Genomic DNA, 22941 nt, shown 5'->3' on the forward strand with positions numbered 1-22941 from the left:
TCTGTTCTCCTTTCTGTATCATTAGGGAGGAAAGGGAGGATTTTAAAACCAGATGTGGATTTATTTTGTTCTAAACAGCGACCCCACCTCCCTACCTCCCTCCCTCTTAAAAGATGAGAGGTTTCAACGTCGAGCACCACACAATAAAAGAGCCCTTTCCCGAAGAATTTTCCTTCCCCTTTGCTCGGCTCAAGAATTTGAAAGGCCCTGAAACGTAACTCGCTTGAGTGTACCCCAGGTTCACAACGTACTGTTATCAGCGATCAATGCGAACGTTTTGCTGGAAGTCATTTGACTCATAGGAGACTAGCAGAATCATGGGCCACGCTGGGTATTCTGGGTAGTGTAGTTTCCCCTTCTCCTTCCCCGAATTACATGCCCTTCTGAAATCTGCCAGTCCTTTTCTAACTTTCCTTTCGTTACCCGTTCATTGTTACTCTCCTTAATAAAACGATTCACTTCCCGTGGAAAGAGTGGGTTATTGACGGGTTAAAGTCCAGTCAATCACATCAGCGTTAGTTAACGCAATGTCAAGGCATTGAGATAACGCGTTTTGGCGAAAAGCACACTTTGAGTTCATTCTTCGTATTCCATCAGTTTTCTAAAGGAAAACCGTCTTCTTTCCTGCATGCCTTATCTGTCTCCAAAACGAGCTGCAAAAACTCTAACAGCTCTAACTGGTGCTGAAATAATTTCTCGTTTCCTTCCGGTTTCAAACGAAAAGCACAGAACGGGGGGTAATCCAGTAAAACTGAAATACAAAAGGTCTTTTGTCTCTCGTCGAGCACCAAAAACTACAATTCCCGCCTGCCCCAGCTTCGCGTGTGTGTTCACTGTACTCGTGATGTCACAATGGGTATATATGGCCACACTGTAGCATTCCAAACCCTATTGTTACATTGTAACAAACCGGGGCAGCTGGAGGGAGACCGGGGCTGCAGTCCGCCTAGATCTGGAACATATTTTTTGTAACGCACAAGGAAAACCGGATTTGAAGGAGGAATACAGACTTCTCACCGAGAATATATACACGTATAAATAATAACGAAAGAGCTAAAACCGCCCCGGGTCTCTCAGCCAGCTACGAACACAACGGGCGAAGAGGATTGTCCAGTGTATACACGCATATTACAGGAATCGGGAAAATATATTTTTTTCAAGCAATCTCCCCCATTCTCTGCATGAAAATTAAAAAAAAAAACAGAAAGAACCAAAATAAGTAATAAAAACAGTCCTCCTCTATCCCGACTGTCCCTGGTTGATCGCTTTAAACATTTCGTATTAATGTTATTCTCAACCATACACTACAGAGCTTTTGTATAGGGATCGGAACAATCCGTGCTTTTTTTTACTGAATTTATATTTTTACGCTGCCGTATGTTGCCGTAGTCCACCAGCAGAAGAGGCGGTTATCTGTATATTTCTATTTTTTTTCTTCCTTTCGTTGTACCTCAAGCTAAGCGTCTTTCGGCTGAGCCCTTCGCCCAGGGTGCCGACAGCCCGTCGTCTCCCAGATCAGCCGGAGGAGAAGGGAAAACGAGCAACGCAGCAAAGAATTCTATGTACATAATCTACAATAATAATAATTATAATAATAATAAAGACGAGACCACGCCCTGCAAGACACGAAGAGGATCGGCGTTTCTCACTCGGTAAGAAACGCCGGGCTGGACTGGGGGATCGCTGCGGGGTAAGCTGACATTTTCTGGCAGAGCGGGGCGTACTGTGACGGGCTGTGCTCTCCCAGCCTAACGCGGCACTAAGCTAGGGTGCCGAGACGGGCAGCTCAGCTGCTCCATCCAATTGGATTCCTCTGTGTGCATCTCATCTCAGTCTACCTACCTCTGTGCGGTGCGTGTCGTTTTGTAGTCTTTGTGCATCTCTGCGCCTCTGTTGATCTCCAGTCTGTCCGTGGTCCTGCAAATCTGGCAGAGAAAACCGTGATCCCCCTTTCCTGTGGGGGTGGTAAAGCCTGACTTGAATGGGGTTTTCGTTATGCATTCAAGGAGGAGCGTGCTGGGTTTGCTCCTGAGCTGTGGCCCAGCCTGCAGTGTCTTGATGTACCTGCCGAGACCTGCAGGTGTGTGCCCTGTGTGTGTGTCCCCGTCTCCTCCTGGACCGCGCTGCAGTTGGTCACTGTACTCTCCCATTAGGCTCGAATGCGTCGCAGCGGTACGTCACGCAGTTTGCTTCTGACATATTGAGCCACGGGGTGTCATTTCCAGACATGAAGAGCAAGTGTGTGTGTGTGAGAGAGAGGCCGCTCACAAGGTAGTGCCAAACAGCGGTGCCGTGTCTGTTGTACAGCGCAGGCGCCCGCGGGTCGGGGTGCTGTGCTTGGTCGGACACCCCGGAGGGTGACTTTCCTGCCCCATGCCCTTCTGCAGGCCGGAAAGCCAGAACCTGGAAGGACCGTCCGTGCCAGTCTGGCAACAGGAAATGCCAAGTCAAGCCAGCTCCCCCCCCCACACACACACACTCTGTGTCTGTGTCTGACAGGTATTCCCACTAATCTCTCACTGCACACCTTCCCAATGGAAGGAGGCGGCCCATACGCAAGTGTCTGTGAAAATGGCTTCAGCTCCTCAGATCCATTCAGGTTCATGACGTTCATGAAGGAGATGCCTACTGCATAGAAGGCTGGGCCTATTCAAGGCCTACAGGCGGCACAGAGACAGTAGGAGGGGGATATTGAGTAGACTCGGGCTATCTGTTTGTGCTCAGGAGCAGGTGACGCGCTACAGCCTGTTGTCTGCTTGGACATGAGTTCGGTACCCTGTAAAACGGCTCACAACGGCTGTGCGCTGGGAGTCGGGTTCGTGTTCTTACCCCCTTGTGCTGGGATCCGCCCTGTGTGCCATGTCTAGAATGCCCGCCCTCCTCTCCCACCATTCCCAAGGGGAGTGGATCGCTGGCTCTGCCGTTCCCCGAGGTGCTGTCCGACGCCCAGCGTCTCGTGGCCAGGGTCGTGCCCGCTCGGGTCAGGCGCTGGAGCCTCTCGCTGGAGCATGCCCGCAGAAGACAAGGAAGCGACTGTCTCGCAGAAGCCAGACAGGCGCATGTTCCTCTGTGACAGGCTCAGGGTCCTCCCTGTGCCACTGTGTCACTGGGCTCTGCGTCGGGGTGGCCCTCAGCCTCAGCAGGGAAAGAGCACAGCAGGGGTCCTGCCAGTGAATCCCTCCAGCGGTTTGGCACATCCTGTCCTCAAGTGAATTTGCCTCAATGAACCAGATGAACCAGCAGCCATATCACCCTGCAGCTCACAGCTCACAGCTGGCAGCCCACTGGAGCCCAGCAGCTGTGAGCCTGGTCAGTACCTGGATGGGAGACCTCCTGGGAAAAACTAAGGTTGCTGCTGGAAGAGGTGTTAGTGGGGCCAGCAGGAAGCGCTCACCCTGTGGTCTGTGTGGGTCCTAATGCCCCAGTATAGTGACGGGGACACTATACTACAAACAGGCGTTTTCCTTCGGATGAGATGTAAAACTGAGGTCCTGACTCTCTGTGGTCATTAAAAATCCCAGGGTGTTTCCCAAAGAGTAGGGGTGAAACCCCGGTGTCCTGGCCAAATTCCCCATTGGCCTTTACCAGTCGTGGCCTCCTAATAATCCCCATCTCTGAACTGGCTTCATCACTCTGTTCTACTCCCCACTGCTAGCTGATGTGTGGGGAGCGTACTGGAGCATCATCCAGGTGGGGCTACACACTGGTGGTGGTGGAGAGGAGTCCCATATTAGCTGTAAAGCACTTTGAGTGGAGTGTCCAGAAAAGTGCTATATAAATTTCAGGAATTATTATTATTTTTATTATTCTGAGTGAGCCAGCTTGTGTCTCTTCAGCTGTGCTTCTTCTTGGGGAAACCTGGCTAGCTTCTCCGGTCCTGTAGAGCTGCTGTATGCTGTGGCTCTCTTTCCTGCTGAGACCCGGATGCCTCAGTGGATCAGTGACTCGATTAATTGGTACAAGATAACAGACCTCATGCTCTCCGTGCAACGACCATTTCAGGCTGTCTCCTGCAACGAGCAGGACAGTGGCTCCAGAGGAGCAGTGCTCAAATACCACACTAGGTCCAAATCTCTAGTTTCCCTTTTCTACTGATTTATTCCTGCTTTTACATTATTGTTGGATTCACACAGTTTGTTTAGGTGCCAAGCCTTTCATGCCAGGGTGATCGTTCACATTTGTTCATTATTGAATATGGTACCATGTGATATTCTTTCTTTTCCCTGAAAAACCAATAAACAAATTGCACACAAATTCCACACCAGGGCTGTAACTTCCCAGGTGAAGTCTTCATTCAGGCTTCGGTGGGGAATTCCGATATCCAGGTGCTGAATGTTTTCTCCAGCCTCCCACTCCACTTCTTGTCGTCTGTAGGGTTGTGTAGTGGCCGCTTTGGTTAGACTATTGCTGAATAACAACCTTTGAGATGTGTTTTAACCAGTAACAATGTACGACTATAAACATCAAGGCAGTTGTTCTGACTGGTTTCCATCTTGTAGGATCGCTGCTCCCGTAGCGGAGTGATTACTTTTGGAAAAAGAGGTCAGAGGAGGAAGAAGAGGCCTGTTGAGCCTATACAGTGCCTTGCGAAAGTATTCGGCCCCCTTGAACTTTTCAACCTTTTGCCACATTTCAGGCTTCAAACATAAAGATATAAATTTTTTATTTTATGTGAAGAATCACCAACAAGTGGGACACAATTGTGAAGTGGAACGAAATCTATTGGATTTTTGAAACTTTTTTAACTAATAAAAAATTAGTTATTTTATTACAGCTGCATTACAGCTGTAAGTCGCTTGGGGTATGTCTCTATCAGTTTTGCACATCGAGAGACTGAAATTCTTGCCCATTCTTTCTTGCAAAACAGCTCGAGCTCAGTGAGGTTGGATGGAGAGCGTTTGTGAACAGCAGTTTTCAGCTCTTTCCACAGATTCTCGATTGGATTCAGGTCTGGACTTTGACTTGGCCATTCAAACACCTGGATACGTTTATTTGTGAACCATTCCTTTGTAGATTTTGCTGTATGTTTGGGATCATTGTCTTGTTGGAAGATAAATCTCCGTCCCAGTTTCAGGTCTTTTGCAGACTCCAACAGGTTTTCATCCAGAATGGTCCTGTATTTGGCTGCATCCATCTTCCCCTCAATTTTAACCATCTTCCCTGTCCCTGCTGAAGAAAAGCAGGCCCAAACCATGATGCTGCCACCACCATGTTTGACAGTGGGGATGGTGTGTTGAGGGTGATGAGCTGTGTTGCTTTTACGCCAAACATATCGTTTTGCATTGTGGCCAAAAAGTTCGATTTTGGTTTCATCTGACCAGAGCACCTTCTTCCACATGTTTGGGGTGTCTCCCAGGTGGCTTGTGGCAAACTTTAGACGAGACTTTTTATGGATATCTTTGAGAAATGGCTTTCTTCTTGCCACTCTTCCATAAAGGCCAGATTTGTGCAGTGTAAGACTGATTGTTGTCCTATGGACAGACTCTCCCACCTCAGCTGTAGTTCTCTGCAGTTCATCCAGAGTGATCATGGGCCTCTTGGCTGCATCTCTGATCAGTCTTCTCCTTGTCTGAGCTGAAAGTTTAGAGGGACGGCCAGAACTTGGTAGATTTGCAGTGGTCTGATACTCCTTCCATTTCAAGATGATCGCTTGCACAGTGCTCCTTGGGATGTTTGAAGCTTGGGAAATCTTTTTGTATCCAAATCCGGCTTTAAACTTCTCCACCACAGTATTATGGACCTGCCTGGTGTGTTCCTTGGTCTTCATGATGCTCTCTGCGCTTTCAACAGAACCTTGAGACTATCACAGAGCAGGTGCATTTATACAGAGACTTGATTACACACAGGTGGATTCTATTTATCACCATCAGTCATTTAGGACAACATTGGATCATTCAGAGATCCTTGCTGAACTTCTGGAGTGAGTTTGCTGCACTGAAAGTAAAGGGGCCGAATAATTTTGCACGCCCCACTTTTCATTTTTTTATTAGTTAAAAAAGTTTCAAAAATCCAATAGATTTCGTTCCACTTCACAATTGTGTCCCACTTGTTGGTGATTCTTCACATAAAATAAAAAATTTATATCTTTATGTTTGAAGCCTGAAATGTGGCAAAAGGTTGAAAAGTTCAAGGGGGCCGAATACTTTCGCAAGGCACTGTAGCTGAAGAAGAGCAGTCAGGACTGGAGTGAATGTGTTCAGCACTGTAGGAATGTTTCACAGAGCTCATCAAGCAAACAGACCGTTGCTAAACACAGCTATAAACGGGTCAAGAGTTATGGATTGCGTGCACAGATCAATAATTTGTCTCGATCTCGGTGACCGTTCCCCCTTTAACAGGTCACAATGCGCTGCCTCCGCACCTTGTTGTGCGCTGTGCCCTGCGCCCTGCTCACCCGTCTCTCAGCTCTCGTCTCGGGACCCCTCCAGCCCGGTCTCCTGACGCTGCTGCCCCAGCCCCTCCACCCCCCTCCTCCCTCATGGTCTCTCACCTCTCCCCTCTCTAAAATAATCATGAATTTTAATTTTATATAGCGCCTTTAAAGGTGGCTTTAGGGAATGACTCCACCAACACCAAAAACAAAAAAACCCCCACAAGATAAGCAGGATGAGAATGCACAGTTAGAGGAGACAGTAGATGGTGGTACTGAATAAAACAGGAGCAGAGGGGTGAAGAACAGAACCAGTTAGGTAAAGGCTCTTCTAAAGAAGAAGCTTTGGAGTCTGGATTTGAAGGAGTTTAACCTTATCCTTGGGGAGAGAGTTCCAGAGCTTTGGGGCGCAGCAGGAGAAGGTCCTGTCACCCACAGAGTGTAGACGGGCTTGGGGGACAGTTAGGAGAACAGAATTAGAAGAGCCAAGGTTGCGAGGTGGGGAGTATGGCGATAATAGCTCAGACAGCTACTGAGGTGCCAGGCCATGCCGAGCCTTATAGTTGAATGAAGTTCATGTAGGTACTGTAGCTGCGTCAGCATGCGTAGGCTGCAGAGGAAGAAGTAATAGGTTTATTCCATGCTGAAAAAAAGAAGAAAGAAAACACAACGTTTTGGCCGTGGAGCCTTCTTCAGGTGTGTTCAGGCCTTCTTGACACCTGAAGAAGGCTCCGCGGATGAAACGTTGTGTTTTCTTTCTTCTTTTTTTCAGCATGGAATAAACCTATTACTTGTTCCCTTATAGTTGAATGTCCTCTAGAAGGCTGCTTACCTTTTCGTTCCACCGAATTCCCTCCTGCAAGTTCTGTCGCACGTCCTTGCCCATATTTGGTGTTTCGTGGTTCCTCAGCAATAACCACTGGCCCCCACTTCCTTCCTCCCTCCCTCAGCTGCCAAAAGACCACCTTGCTCAACCCCTGGGCTCCCTGTCCTGCCCCCTTTCCACAAGCCCGTAAAGCTCACACCCCCTTAGCACTGCATAGCAAGGTCTGCTCCTTTCTTGATTCCTGCCTTTAAACTATTGCATCTACATCCCAGTCTTAGCGCAGCGGCGTCTATTAATATCGGAAGTCTTTGAAGTATTCCTGTAACGGGACCTAAAACACCGCGTGTTTACTGGATCTGTTGCACCTCTTTGGTCAAATGCAAAAAATGAAGCAATCTGAAGATCTGCTGCTGTTCAGCCAGTTGAAAATGAAGCGAATACGTGGGGATTCTGGTCACTGTTAGGCAATCGCACATGGTGTTTAAAATGGGGACAGTCACCTTATTAGCACCCGAGCTGGGCACATTTTTTTTTTCTGATCAGCACTGGGGAGGCTCATTCCAGCTCCGGAGTGAAAACAAATTATGTTTCACCTGCAGTCGAGAGCAGAAATCTCAAAAGGGCAGGGCCCTGCACTTTCATCATAAAACCTGGAAGGTACAGTACGACCTTCTGAGGTGAGTACTGTTCCCAAGGCTCTCCCTTCGGGGTGCGCTCGTGTGAGACCACCTGGCGACAGCGGGGGTCGTGCTCCCCCGCTGATGGAGTGATGGACTGGCCAGCGTCTTTGTCTGCAGGGCCCCCGGTCATTACTGCAGGATAAGATAAGATCACTTTATTGGCCATATGCAATTTCTTGTATTAGGAATTCGTCTTTTCACAGACCCCAACTTGCTCTCCACGAGACACACAGACAGGGAGAGAGAAGCTTGGGGTCAGAGCGCAGGGTCAGCCATCGTACAGCGCCCCTGGAGCAGTTGGGGTTAAGGGCCTTGCTCAGGGGCCCAATGGAGTGGGATTCCTCTGCCAGCCACGGGATACAAACTGGCAACCTTCCAGACACAGGAACTGGTCCTTAGCCACAGAGCCACCGCTCTGCCATGATTATCTTCATTAGCGGTTTTCCCAGTGCTTGATGGGGCCTGGAAGTGTCTGGGCGAGAGCCATCCGGAGCTGTCGGGAGGCAAAGTCAGGCTGATGGGACAGATTCCCCGGCTTGGCGGCTGGGGGTCAGCAGGGGGCCGAGGGCAGGAGTCACTGGTCACCAGGGCTCATCAGAACACTGGAAACACCAGCTCGCACCCCAACGTTTTGTTTGTGTTGTTGGTGGTAATGGAAGAGCTCAGCTCCTCTGCCTGCCCGGAGTTGCAGCGATGCTTCCTGGCTGACTGATGGCTCTGCATTATGCATGCATTGATTAAACATTCATCCAAGCCCCCATTTGCATATCTCGCCCTCCTTTATAATTACAGCGTTCCATCTGGCTGCCTGGTTAATTAGTCTTTGCAGGTTGGTTTCTGATGGGGCAGTGCCAGTGCCCAGTGCAATGACACCTTTAAGTGAGCACTGTTTGCCTGGAACTCTTGTTGGGGTGCTGCCTGTATGTGGAGACAGTAAGACCTAGCAGTGAAGGGAAACAGCACAGGGGGACCCTATGTTCTCTGTATCGTTTTGGTGAAAGTTCAAGTTGCCGGTTTAGTTTTTTGTATCGCGTACTGGCCAGTCTGGGAATTGCCAATGGCTTTGCTGCTTTTCAGTTCAGGGCCTATTGGAGAAGCACAGCCGCTCACTCATACTGCTCAAAGCCTCTAGGAAGTTACTGGAGGGTCTTTGTCCAGCTAGGAGCTTGGAAGACAGAGTCCGAGCAGATACAGGCAAATGCACTGTTCTTTACAATGTGCCAGCGGACTTCATGAGCTCTCATATACTGTGCTAGAAAAGAAAACTGAGAGGGAGCTGTCAAAGGAGGGCAGGCAAGGCAGCCTCCTACTTAAGCACGGGAAACGGCTGCTGTTGGAGTTGCAGAACCAGTGCCACAGCATTGCAGTGCAACATCAAGGTTATCCATCTATCCATTTTCTAACCACTTCCTCCAATGCAGAGCTGTGGGTCTGTGAGTCGGACCCTTTCCTGGCAAGCAGCAAGTGCAAGGCAGGATACTCTCCCGGTGGGACGCCAGTCCATTGCAAGGCAGACAGACACACTGTCATCTAGGGCCAGATTTCCCAGAAGCCAATGAGCCTACCAGCATGTCTTTGGACTGTGGGAGGAAATCGGAGCACCGGGAGGAAACCCATGCAAACACGGGGAGAACATACAGACTCCTCACAGACAGCACCCCAGGTCTGGAATTGGACCCAGCAATGCTCACCACTGTGCCTCCCTCCAGTTTATCCCAGTGACAAAATTCTATCTGCCCTGGCACTCTCACATGTATTCCAGCTGGTGTGTGGTTCATTTGCCTTCCTGGCTACCGTGTGGCACGTGTCTTTCCCATGGTCATAGTTTGGTCAGCAGCTTAAATCACGGGCGAGGCTGTGGGCTGGATTCCACATCGTGAGCAGACAGGGAAGGGAACGGTCTTTGATTCATTGTTGCACCTTCAGTTCTGCTGTTAATCAGGTCTGATCTTCAAGCTCTTGTGTGGCCCCACCGCCGGAGGCCCTCTGGCATCCCGTATAAACATTAAGGGATCGAGCTAAAAAAGATCTGGGTGCGAGGGGCAGGGAAATGTGACCACTGTCAAATGTGACCGAGTCTTGAAAAGCAGCATACGGCTTTGTGTAGCAGAAGGCATTCATATGACAGACTATGTTAAACTGAATTCATGAGACAAAACTGACCCATCATGATTGTGGTAATGTGGGCTCCACTTTATATGTCTGTTTGTAGAACAGCAGATATGTCTCTCTTACCTGCAAAAAAGCAGGGTCTGCTCACACAGAGCATTCACTAAGAGTCTTTTCCTAATGCACTGTCTGAGCCTTGAACAGTATTACCAGTGTCTCGGCGTTTAAAGGGGAACTTTTAACGCGGAGGCGCCGTCCTTCGGATGAGGCGTAAAACCGAGGTCCTGACTCCCTGTGGTCATTAAAAATCCCAGGGCGCTTCTCGAAAAGAGTAGGGGTGTAACCCCGGTGTCCTGGCCAAATTTCCCATTGGCCCTTACCAATCATGGCCTCCTAATAATCCCCATCTATGAATTGGCTACATTACTCTGCTCTCCTCCCCACTGAGAGCTGGTGTGTGGTGAGTGTTCTGGCGCACTATGGCTGCCGTCGCATCATCCAGGTGGATGCTGAACATTGGTGGTGGTGGAGGGGAGTCCCCATTACCTGTAAAGCGCTTTGAGTGGAGTGTCCAGAAAAGAGCTATGTAAGTGTAAGCAATTATTATTATTATTATTATTATTAACTGCAGTCCCAATTTCTCAGACCGGTTATTAAATCTTGCTAACAAAATAAATGAATTGTTGATATTTTATGAATTCCAAATTAAGCACACTTTGTGAAAGTGCTGTAGGTTGCCATGCTGCTGCAAACCCCTGGTCTCACCACGGGCGAGAGCGAGAGCTCAGAATTGTGACGGCAAGTGGCCCTTCCTGCTCACGAGTCACTGTAATGACTGAATGTCATGCTGCATGAGTGAACAAACACAGGTTGTGCAGCAGGTATTTCACTGCAGAAATGTTCCGACGCAATCTGCATACAGAGTGAGCAAGAAAATAGTATCTGTCAGCAAAAAGCATCTTGAAATGTATCTGTTGGATTAAATGTATCTGTTGGATCTGTTGGACGTTTTGATGTAAACTGGAGGTTTAACATATAACTGTGCACATTTTACCTTTATCGCAGTTTGAAATGCACTCAGCAGTGCCGATTCTCTCTAACCCTGAAATCTGAAAATAGCGTTGCAGCTCCCCTTTAAACTTGCTCTTGTTTGCGAACGGGGCTGCTGAGCGCCGGCCCAGAGCCTGGGCTTTTCACGCTGCCTCGGTCGGGGAAGAGTCCCCCGCTCCAAGGCCGGTTATGTAAACTGTGCCTCCGGGTTTCCAAGGAAACGCCTGCAAGCTTCACAATCTTAATAGAAATTTCACGGTAGACGGAGGGCGAGAGATGGTGGGAGAATGAGAATGAAACTGAGTGGGTCACCTTAAGGGGCTGAAGACCTGCAAAAGAGACTGTCTCTCTCTCACACACACAAGACAAATGAATACGTGTGCTGAGCTCAGACACTCTGATGGCACGAGGCAGTTTACCCTGATAAACACGCAGCTCGCACTTCTTCCATGGAGGTCATCTCCATTTTCCTGTACATGACCAGGAGGAGGGTGGTGGGGGTCTGGAACAAGCTGCCCAGCCAGGTTGCTAAAGCTGATAACTCAGAACAGTCTCTCATTTGGAAACCTTGTCCCCTGTCCAGCCCGTTCGTTAGATTGTTTCTATGAAGGAACTGTGGAGGCCTGAGGCCCGGAGATTTTCCTCGGGAGGAAAATCTCCGGGCCTCAGGCCTCCACAGTTCCTTCATAGAAACAATGTATAGTCTTTCCCTCCGTGCCAATAATCTCCAGGTGTTCAGTCTCTTGGGTAACAGGTTATTTAAGGTAACTTGTCCTTCAGGATAAGAGTCAGGGGTTCCTGGTCTGTATTGGTGAGCGTAGCATATTACACATTTTATAAGCACTAGATTTTGCAGAGTGTTTCATAAAACCTCCAACACCCTTTGAGGTGAGCCCCTGAAATTCCTTGGTGCCCTGTGTAGTTGTACCTTTGATACCTGAGGAGTGGAGAGTGTGCAGATGGGGAAATATTAATGTAGAATAGAAGTCCCAGCTCTGGTTCTGGGGGAACACTGTTGTCTGGTCCAACTGTGTACAGCTCTGTGCGCTGAACTTGTTGGAAATTGTGTCCTCGAATACCCAATGAAACAGTCCTGGGTATTTCTTGACACTTGGGACGGATCTAATAAACAAGTAAAAAGCAGTCAGATCAATTAAGCCATCAATTAACACTGGAGGTGTAGAGATCAGCAGGAAAATACAAATCAGAAGGCACTTTTCCTCCAGGACCAAGGCTGGGAACTACTGCTGTAAAGACTCAATTCAGCAATTATGTAGGTAACTATTGAATCACCATCCGCTAAAGACGTGCAACTATTTAATTACAAACAATTCTAATGGCAACTTATTAAATTAAGTAACAGAGATAGCATGGGAAACACAATTCACACAATTCAGGTCTCACATAGCAGACTTCCTTTAAGATGAATACATTTCATATCTGATGAATGACTTACAAGTCTTTTGATGATTTAGGGTGACCTATTAGACTTACTGAACTGGGGGTGTCTGAGAACAGGGTTGGGGACCCCAGATCTGGATCTCAGGAAGGCTGCAAGCTAGTGATGCAGGGGTTGACTCGCACCCGCAGGCAGGCTCGGGTTAAAAAAAAATATTTGAGATCGGGGCGGGTGGGTGCGGGTCACAAAAAAGCTAACCAGTGCATCACAAGTGCAAGCAGAAGAGAAAAAGTGTTTCAGCGTGACAGAAAGGGGGTGTTGGAATCACTTATAGTTTCCCAGATCCTTCTGTTCGTCAGGCTGGCTGGAACAATCACCCCATGTGTTATATTAGTCACACCTGAGAGCTGTTAACAGCTATGCACAAGGCCGCTTGCTGCTTAATTAAAGAGGCTTAAATCCCTCCATCTCATGGAAAATGTTTTTCTGCCTTCATCTCCTGCCAGCTTTCTGCCTTTCCTTTAATGCTATTTGTCCCGTTTTTGCGTCACTGTTAACATAGTCTGTCTGGCCAGTGGTCAAGTGTGAGCCACCTCCTAGACAGCCTGGCCAGTTTCTTTTCTTTCTTTTATGAAATTATATGAAATTAACTCCCTTTACTGCCTTTTTGTCTCCATTATCTGCAAGTCATGGAGGAACTCCAGTATAAGACACTGTGGGTATTGAAATCAAATTAATATGTGTATATATTTTCCATTTCAACAGTCCAAAATTAAGGGGAGGGATTTTTTTTTATTTAGACAGGAAGAGGTGGATTTCCGACACTGGGGAAAATGTTTGGATGTTATATTCTTACGTATTTTTTTTCAGGACAGTTTAATTCAAAATGTGTTAGCCAATATTCCGTGAGTGCTGGGCTCAAAGTTCATTGTGCTTTACACAAATACAGTACAGTACTGTGATCTTCCCTGAGTCCTCCCCCAGAATGAAAATTCCTGATAACTGTGTAGAGTGAGACTGGTTCTACTGGAGGTCCAGTGGAGTGGTCCTGGTTTTTGAAGGGGGTGATGTGTACTGTGTGGCCAGTCTGGTGGCACAGCCAATGGAACCATTTGAAACTTTGCTCATACAATAATCACAAAGTGTCAGATCCTTCTTGTTGCTAATGCTGTGTCTAATATCAGAATTAATTCACATGCCCCACTTTTTTAATGGAGTAATTGTCTACTTATGGGTGCTGTGTGTGTTTGTGTGCCCACAGGTGTCAGGGTCTGATGGCTGTTATCAAGCCCGTGTGTATCTGCGTGCTACCAGTTTGTCCTGGGAGTGTCATGCAAGCACACATCCATGTATATGAGTGTGTGTGAATGTGTCATCTGATACAACCCACCAAAAACAGTGACACAGCAATGCATAGAGCATTTGAAATATGGTAATTATGCATTTTAGAGAACTTTGGAGTGTACTAGTCAGTGATTTCAGTGGTGTAATATTTAAGGTGAATTACTAGGAGTAATTTTATAGTATAATACATTATGCTAGTGCCCTGTGATGGATTGGCGTATCATCCATGTTGTATCCTGCCTTGCACCCATTGCTTGCTGGGATAGGCTCTGGCTCCCCCAGGACCCTGAATTGGAAGAAGCTGATAGTAAATGAATGGATGGATATTATTCTGTTTGATGTCCTGCCCATTGGAAACTGTTTATTGACCTTCAGTTGCAGCTGGTTGGTGTCGTTATCAAGCTTATGTCTGTGTGTGTGCACAGGTCTCAGGGTCTGATGGAGGTTGTTGTCAAGCTTGTGTGTGCGTGCAGGTATCAGAGTCTGATGGAGGTTGTTATCGAGCGTGTCTGTGACTGTGTGTGCAGATGTATCAGGGTCTGATGTAGGCTGTTGTCAAGCCTGTGTGTTTCTGTGTGCACAGGTGTCAGGGTCTGATGGAGGCTGTTGTAAGCCTGTGTGTGTCTGTGTGTGTGTGTCTGTGTGTGCGCAGGTGTTGGGGTCTGATGGAGGCTGTTGTAAAGCCTGTGTGTGTCTGTGTGCACAGGTATCAGGGTCTGATGGAGGCTGTTGTCAAGCCTGTGTGTGTCTGTGTGCACAGGTATCAGGGTCTGATGGAGGCTGTTGTCAAGTCTGTGTGTGCGCAGGTATCAGGGTCTGATGTAGGCTGTTGTCAAGCCTGTGTGTGTTTCTGTGTGCACAGGTGTCAAGGTCTGATGGAGGCTGTTGTAAGCCTGTGTGTGTCTGTGTGTGTGTGTCTGTGTGTGCGCAGGTGTTGGGGTCTGATGGAGGCTGTTGTCAAGCCTGTGTGTGTCTGTGTGCACAGGTATCAGGGTCTGATGGAGGCAGTTGTCAAGCCTGTGTGTTTGTGTGCACAGGTGTCAGGGTCTGATGGAGGCTGTTGTCAAGCCTGTGTGTGTCTGTGTGTGTGTGTCTGTGTGTACGCAGGTGTCGGGGTCTGATGGAGGCTGTGTCGGGGCTCGGACTGAAGCGGCGGTTCGAGGAGGTGGACAGCGGCTCGCCCTACTCCACCCCGAAGGACTCGGACGATGAGATCTCGAGCAGCGACAGCGCCGACAGCTGCGACAGCCTCAACCCTCCCTCCAGTTCCACTCTGACGCGTGAGTCGTGCCTGACCTCCAGCACCACCCCACCTCCCATATTCCTTCGTTCGCCCTGACACCCTCAGCCTGGGAAACTGAAACTGAAACCTCTGCAGTTTCTAGCCCCAGCTGAGCCAGGAATGATTTAACTGGATCAATCCATTAATTAATTAACATGCTTTCCAGATCACCGGTCATTGATCTACTGTATAAATGAAGCTCTGTGTGATCAGAGCTCCCCATGCTGCCCAAGGTGAAGTGACAGATTGATAGCACGGGGCCTTTCAGGAGAGAAACTGAAGCCAGGCTGTTGAATATGTTTTAGTGCTTTTTTTTTACAGTCAGTCTTGGATCAGTGATCTTCTTCGGCTCTGGCCTGATACGAAAATACATTTTTCAAACAAGGAAAGGAAAATCTGCTTGTTTGCATGGTCTGGGGATTGTCCGGGGAAAGATCCCAGGAAATCAGCTTCAACAGAATGCCTGGGGAGCTTGCTCCAGACACCTGCCACCCTTTGTGCAATGGAAAATGCTTCCTCTTCTGAATCGACACATGCAGTTAATTTCCTCTATACCTCTAGAAAGGTTAATTACCTTACTTACTATCTAGATACATTATCTATGGCCTTTGTTTAATCTTATCTTAAGGAATAGAGGCACAAAAAAGGATGGAGTAGTCACATCTTCTGTACGTGTGTCACTAAATTACAGAGATGATCCAGTTAAATTATGTTCCTGTCTTATTTCAGCGCTCGCCGCTGTGAAATAGTCATGTCTGTAACTTTGAACTCTTTGAGACAAGGCTGCCGTTTGACATCCAGAACGGTATTTGCAATGAGACAATTGCAGTGTCCTTACCCGAGTCCCAGTTTCTGTATGTTTTTGGATTCCCTGTAATGCCTGGGAAGTGTTTGGGGTTCAAGAGAGGCTCTCATGAATGGCTGCGTCTCGAGACCTGATTATCCAGCAGCGCCGCTGTGATGAGAGGCACGGCGGTCATGCCCAGACCTGCATGGCCGTGGGATGGAAACGATGCTCTTCAGTATCAGTTCTCTAAACCGACATTCAACTGCAGAGGCAAAAAATGCTAAAGGTGCATGCCTGTGAACAAAATACTGCCACGGGAAGTCAAAAAACAAAGAAACTACAATATAAGTAATGATTCTTTTTTGTGGGGGGCGCCTGGGAGTGGTAGAGGTAGTGTTTGGCATTTTGTAACCCCAAACTAACCTGTGTCTCTCACCCCCCCCGCACAGCCACATCAATCCTCCGCCGGCAGAAGGCCTCTGGACGCAAGAGCGTGCGCTTCGACGCCGTGACGGTGTACTACTTCTCCCGGCGACAGGGCTTCACCAGCGTGCCCAGCCAGGGGGGCAGCTCGCTGGGCATGGCGCGCCACCACAGCGCCATCCGCCGCTACACGCTGGGGGAGTTCGCCCACGAGCAGGAGACCAGCCACCGCCAGGCCCTGCGGCAGCACCTGCGCCAGGAGAAGCTCAACGCCCGCAAGCTGAAGGTCAGCGGGGGCCCTTGGCCCCTCCCTGTGACCCCTCTAGTCTTGACACGCAGCTCCCTGCCCAGCCCCACACTCAGCTGTCGCCTCTTCCCATTCGTTTTCCTTTGGCTTTCTGACACTCGTAACAGTCCGCTTCTTTATAACGCTTTTCAGACCACATTGTCCCAAGTGTGGTCTTTGATCTTCAGCTTCAGTCACTGAACAGGGGAGCTACTGTAGGCCTCTGGCTGGTCAGTTAGCTGAAGATCATCTGGATTTAAGAAAGAGCTTTATTGTATCGTCCTTTCACCTGAAGAAGGCACAACAGCCGAAAGATTGCATTTCTTTTTTCTGTTGCTCAGCATGGATTAACCCTGACTTGTTCCTCAAGCCGTACTGCAGCCAGGGCACTGTGGTCTCTATCTGCCTCCTCTCTGCCCTTCAGCTATTTTGGATCTCAGATGGGATGCTTGCAGTCCCATCAAATTCCACTGTTTGTGCCCGTGGTTTCATCTTGTAACCAGCTGCTGAAGCCCAATTCAACTTTTTCTTCTATCCAGTTAGTTTTTTATCCTGCATGTTCAAAGTCTAAAAGAAAGCGAGGCTGTAGAGGAGAAAGCTGGGTAAGTAAAAGGTAATAAAAAATCCCCAGCCGAACTGAGCACCATGCCCTCCCTTTCTGTCCCCCTCCCAGCTGACGCGCAACGGCACGGTGGAGTGCGCGGAGGCCGAGTCGCTGACCCTGGATGACGTGTCGGACGAGGACATCGACGTGGACGGCGTGGAGGTGGACGACTACTTCTTCCTGCAGCCGCTGCCCACCAAGCGCCGCCGCGCCCTGCTGCGGGCCTCGGGCATCGCCCGCATCGACGCTGAGGAGAAGACGGAGCTTCGTGCCATCCGGCTCTCCCGCGAGGAGTGCGGCTGCGACTGCCGCTTCTACTGTGACCCCCAGAACTGCGGCTGCAGCCAGGCAGGCATCAAGTGCCAGGTAATGGGGGCACCCACTGAGAGCAAGGGGCTCCTCACCGATAGGTGCTGTTTCGCCTCGGCGACGTGTCTTGGAGACGCCCTGATTGTCTCACTGGCTGCCTCCGTGTGCTGTGTCCCGTTTCTCTGTGTGGGTACCCGCCTACGCTTTCATCTAGTTTTTCTCCGTCTCAGTTTTAGTGACTCGGCCACTAATCTGAATTCGGGACCCTTGCGCCTCTCAATAAAATCCCAGCAATAAAATCATATGTTTGGATAATATAATTAACTAATAATTGCGCATTATGTGATAAATGTTGGATGCAATAACATGCAATAATTTGTGCATTGCCTGCCAAAGTCCACAGAGAGGCTCACACGGCCCTCCACAGCCCTGTTAGGGGGGGAAACACTGCTTATGAGTTTATAATAACTGCAGGGATTGAAAAGGGCAGCCAGTTTCCTGCTCCCTCAGCAGCTGACTGAGTGGGCAGAGTCTCAGTTCAGGCTCGCAGGAACAGGCCTGAGGTACCGCAAGGGGATGGTATGAGGTCTCCAGCTCACTTCGCCCGGCCTGGCAGAGCTGCGGCACCACCCTGGTTCCCAGTGGTCAAACCCCTGACCGATGTCTGGAAATTGGGGATAAGTGGGAGGCGGGATGGGGGTGCTGGTTGCTGGGAGAACTTGATTGGCCTTGTCCTCAGGATTTATTTTCTAGCATGACAATACAACACAATAACAATGATAGGGCTGGAAGCAAGACTTTCTTTGCTGACCTTTAGGGTGTGTTTATTTTTTTATACTTTATTGTGGTTCTGTCAATATTCCTTCACATACTTAAAAAAAGAAATACAGAAACACAAAATACAAAAAGAGAGGGACGTATACAAAATCGAAATTAGTGTTAAATTACTTTTATACAATTTCTAATTGTCTACTGCATCTTTTGTTACTATCACGCTACCAAGAGAGATCACACAGGTAACAGTAGAGAGTCTCTGCATATCCTTCCGATTTTGACCGTCTTTTTACAAATACAATGTTGTGACATCTGATTCTTTGGTGATATTTCATTCATAGAGACCTACCACATTTTAACACTCGGTCTGTCCGGCTTTTCCCAGTTCCTGGTGATTTGTTTCGTGGCTGTGGTTTAGGGGGTTCCTGGGTTTCTGGGAGCTGTGGAGAAAGAGAGAGGAGTTTATTTGCCGTATCTACGTGTGCACTGGGATTCTCACTCTCGCTGTTTTCTCGAGGCGTGCACAGTCCAATAGACAACACCACCCATTGTGCGCAGAGCATTACAAAACAGTCAATAATGAGAGCCGCAGCCGGCCATCACACACTACACAGTTCAACAACATCCAACAGGCAGTGCAGGACAATAAACACACGGGACACGTGACACATGGTACAGGGACAAGCCGCGGCCTCAGCGCATCAGTGACGTGTCCCTGTCTTTCCTCGGGACAGGTGGACCGGATGTCCTTCCCGTGCGGCTGCTCGCGGGACGGCTGCGGGAACGTGGCGGGGCGTATCGAGTTCAACCCCCTACGGGTGCGCACCCACTACCTGCACACCATCATGAAGCTGGACCTGGAGAAGAAGAGGCAGGTGGGGGCCCACGAGGGCACGGGATTGGGCACCGCCCCCGGCCACCCAGCCCCGACGGAGCCCTCCCTCCCCGCGCCCCTCGACCCGGACGCCAGGCCGGCGGCGCAGCCTGGGGCCGAGGAGGGCGACGCGGACTACCAAGCCCAGAGGGACAGCCTGGCCCTGGAGAACGAGACCGCTGTGCTCCACCTGCAGAGCGCCGAGGAGCAGGAGCGCCGCCGGGAGCAGGAGGAAGGGCAGGGGGCGCTGGTCACGGACCCCGACGGCGGTGCCCTGGGCCTGTGCCTGCTCCCCGAGCCCCTGATGCCGGCCCAGGCCGGGATGGGGGAGGTGGCCGACGGGACCGAGCCTGTGATCATCCAAGGGGAGTTCCCCCCCGGCACCTCGGTTCTGTGCTTCACGGAGAACCTGGTGGATCCGCATCACCAGGCGTTCCTCAAGGACTCCCCCGTGGTGTACTACCAGATAGACCATGTGGAGCCGGAGTCTCTGGGCCTCCCCGCCGGGGAGGAAGAGGTGGAGACGACGACGGGGTACAAGGAGTGTCGCACCACCGACGGGGACGGAACTGGGGGGGACGCCGAGCTGGCGGCAGCCCGCGGGCAGGATTCGGACGAGACCGCCGCGGTGATCCCGGGGCTGCCCGTCCCCGAAAACCGCCCTGCCAACACCAGCGGGCACCTCGAAGGATCCCCGCGGAGCCCCGAGGGGTCCCCCTCGGAAGGTCCCCACCTTGCCTTTGAAGGAGAGAGCGCCCCACTTGAGTCGGACGCTTAGTTTCTCACTTTTTGCGGATATTTTGCACAATAGCCTACAACAAAGCTTGTTGCCTATACTTAATGGAATAATAATAGTAATATAATGAATTTGAGTGGATTTTATCTGGAGATAGACGCATATTTAAAAAAAAAAAAGAGGAAGAGGAGAAGTTCTACTTTGTGTTACATTTCCATAGACCAAGCAAATTCCAGGTTTTTGTGGTTCTGCGTTTCATTCCGGCATTGGAGAACGGATGCTGGAAGTGGCAATCTCTGCTCATTAGCGGAGTTATTGAAGTGGTCTGCATAAGGTGAATCTGAATGGGATTCTTTCTCTCTCATTGTGGCAGTGGAACTACAGCAGGGGTTTGCGCTGATAAAGCAATTAACTTTTCTTTCCCCCTGTTTCTTTTCCATTTCGCGTCTGCCTGGCTCCCAGGGAGGCCTGCGATGACCAAGACCTAGCCACTGAGTGTGGGATCCATCCCTTTTTCTTTCCCAAAATTACGACCGGTAAAAAGCGGTACCCCACCACCTGAAACGCATTCACTCGCTCACACACGCATCTCCTTCTTCCTGCTTTGTCACCTTAAAATCGAGAAAGATGGAAATCAGAAAGGAGGTCAGGTGTTTCCCCGGGAGTTGTTTTTTTCTGTTCTGCTTTGCCGGTTGGAGCGTCTTTGGCCGTGATTGGATGTGCTTGAGAAAGCAAACTAGATAGTGTAGGTGAGCCTTTTTCAAGTCTGCCGGCAAGCTGTCTGACTGGTCTTCCTGATTGCACTGTCTCCCTGGGGGCAGAGAGGGGGGTGATGAAACTCCCTTTCGCTGCTGTTTTTGCTGGTTGACTGCCTGTCCCTTCCCCCCCAGGAGACCTGGAAATACAGAGACCTACCCAATATAAACAGGGAGAGAGAGCCAGTTCGTCAGAAGGCAGTGCCTTGTGCGGCCTCCGCGCCTGTCGTCGGCAGAGAGGCTGAGTGTGCGTTGCTAGGTTTCTGATATTCCATGCTGGCTCGGGAATCCACTCATTCCGCCGGCCTGTTCTTATTTTAGCGTTTCTTCCTCCCAATACCTACTCACGATGAAGCCCCAAGCAAACTTTCATCCCTACTCCTCTCAAGAGCCATTGTTTTAGAGTGGTTTTTCAATCTGTTTTGTTTTTGCTCCAGAACTATATATCTTTCCTTTATTTAGTATTTTTTTCAAGAAGCACGAGGGCAGCAAGGTGGTCAGCATTGCTGTCTCCCAGCGCTGGGGCCCTGGATTCAACTCCAAGGGTGCTCTCTGTGTGCAGTTTGTATGTTCTTCCCGTGTTTGCGTGGGTTACCTCTGGGTACTCCAGTTTCCTCCCGAAGTCCAAAGACATGCTGGTAGGCTCATTGGCTTCTTGAGTGTGTGTGTGCGTATGTCCGCCCTGTGATGGACTGGCGTCCTGTCCAGGGTGTACCCTGCCTTGCGCCCATTGCTTGCTGGGATAGGCTCTGGCTCCCCCACAAGCTTGACTTGGAAGAAGTGTAATTAAATGGATGGATGAAGGACCTATGATCCTGGTACGTAAATAAATCAGGGGTCTTGTTCTTCTATTTTACATCACTAGATGGAGCCCTGGCTTCTTTGAAGTGCACATTGGAGGAAGTACAAACCTCCCAGGCCATTTGCTTCAACGCAACAGCTTTTTGACCAAGCCGTTGAAATTAGCACGAAATAATTAAAACCGGCTTGCCAATAAACATGTGATTAGAAGACAGTTCATTTCAACAGTATCAAGTACCACTTCGACAGGATAGTTCATTTCGACAGTAGAAGACAGTATCACTTCCAGAAAGCTTTTTTTGAGCACAGCGGCTTCGCGTTTGTGCAGCATGTGACCGGTTTAGAGCAGTTGTGTCTGACTTAGGGGGATGACTCATGCCCGTTCAGTTGTAATTTCAGAAGAAAAAAAAACAGATTCTCAAACAAGCCACTGTCTAGATCTTTCTTGTTCTAGATCAATGGATGGAGTTTCTGACGTTACAAAGACTGCAGGACTGACTTCTCCAGGAGGTCTTCTGTCAGCTAGAGGAGAATAGTAAAGATGTTACACACTAAGCTATAACATTCATAGGAAACCTCTCCTTGACACTGAAAACATTTCCCATTGAAAATTAGATGCATTACACGTTTCATCTTCAATACTTGTACTTCATTCTCTGATGGTATGGGTAGGTTAAGCAAGTTCTTTTTGGGATAATGAGTCTCTTTGGAGCAAACAGGAAGTTAATGTCACATGGTTAATGTCCCCAGTTTGCAGCACAGCAAAACGGCTGTTACCGTACTTGAACGAGCCATGACTTAAAATCCCTAGTTTCCAGTTTAACTATGGCGGAGCACACTACTCTGGAATAATGATGCTACTTATGACATACGTTGATGGCCACTGGGAGACATGCCCAGTTTTGAATTTCAAGACCAGCATTATATTCAGAATAATGTACCTATCAAAAGGTCTTGTGTAGCTTTGTTGTGTTGACAGCTTTTAAAAACTCTTACTGTGAAGCGCGTTATTCATTGTGAAGTCTGTAGGTGTAGAAGTTTGGAGAACTGTGGCATTGCCTGTGACGAACTACAGGTTCGGTAATTCAGCACTAATCTAAAATAGAGCCATAGGCAGGAGGGGATCTTCTAAAATTTCCCCTCACTGCCTTACAGACGGTTCCTCACTAAGAAAGCACTTTTAAACAGCAGAATGGGTTGTTTTACAACCTTTTATTTGTGACTATAGAGGTTACAAGTTTATACTCTTTTTTTTTTCTTTGTGACTCAAATGTACCATATCGCGGGGTCTAGACTAACAGTTGAACGTTTATTCCATGAGACGAGAGAAACGACGTTTCGGCTAAGAAAACGCCTAAGAAGGCTCCCCAGCCGTAGGTTGTCTCTTTTCTTTTCCTTTCAGCATGGAATAAACCTTTACTTGTTCCTTTGCAGCCTATGCATGCAGAAGCAGCTCCCTGCTCTAGACTAACAGTTATTGCTTGTGTGATGTGAGGCAAAACTGCCTTTGTGAGGTTACAGCTAGGGGGAGC

At 49.0% G+C, this 22941-nt stretch overlaps 1 protein-coding gene across 2 annotated transcripts; it reads left to right on the top strand.

Annotated features, from left to right (window-relative positions):
- The first annotated feature begins 888 nt into the window (after window positions 1–888).
- Window positions 889–19984, top strand: csrnp2 (cysteine-serine-rich nuclear protein 2). 2 transcript variants are annotated; one of them, XM_015344161.2, is made up of 5 exons: window positions 889–1652; window positions 14886–15058; window positions 16297–16556; window positions 17230–17526; window positions 18978–19984. In XM_015344161.2, exons 1-5 carry the CDS (start codon window positions 1561–1563, stop codon window positions 19893–19895), a joined length of 1740 nt encoding a protein of 579 aa, XP_015199647.2. In that variant the 5' UTR covers window positions 889–1560; the 3' UTR covers window positions 19896–19984. The 2 variants fall into 2 exon arrangements, with proteins under 2 accessions (XP_015199647.2, XP_069037047.1); XM_069180946.1 differs by lacking the exon at window positions 889–1652 and adding an exon at window positions 11701–14763 and having other exon boundaries at window positions 14816–15058.
- Window positions 19985–22941: the final 2957 nt, after the last annotated feature.

Source organism: Lepisosteus oculatus, chromosome 1, assembly GCF_040954835.1.
Source record: "Lepisosteus oculatus isolate fLepOcu1 chromosome 1, fLepOcu1.hap2, whole genome shotgun sequence".
In the NCBI taxonomy this organism is placed as follows: Eukaryota; Metazoa; Chordata; class Actinopteri; order Semionotiformes; family Lepisosteidae; genus Lepisosteus; species Lepisosteus oculatus.

What these genes read in the sequence shown, in the direction of transcription:
- csrnp2 (XM_015344161.2), top strand. Translation starts at nt 1,561, where the DNA reads ATGTACATAATCTACAATAATAATAATTATAATAATAATAAAGACGAG. An exon ending in GGATCGGCGTTTCTCACTCG is followed by an intron (nt 1,653 to 14,885) that starts GTAAGAAACGCC and finishes GTGTGTACGCAG; the next exon opens with GTGTCGGGGTCTGATGGAGG. An exon ending in CTCCAGTTCCACTCTGACGC is followed by an intron (nt 15,059 to 16,296) that starts GTGAGTCGTGCC and finishes CCCCCCGCACAG; the next exon opens with CCACATCAATCCTCCGCCGG.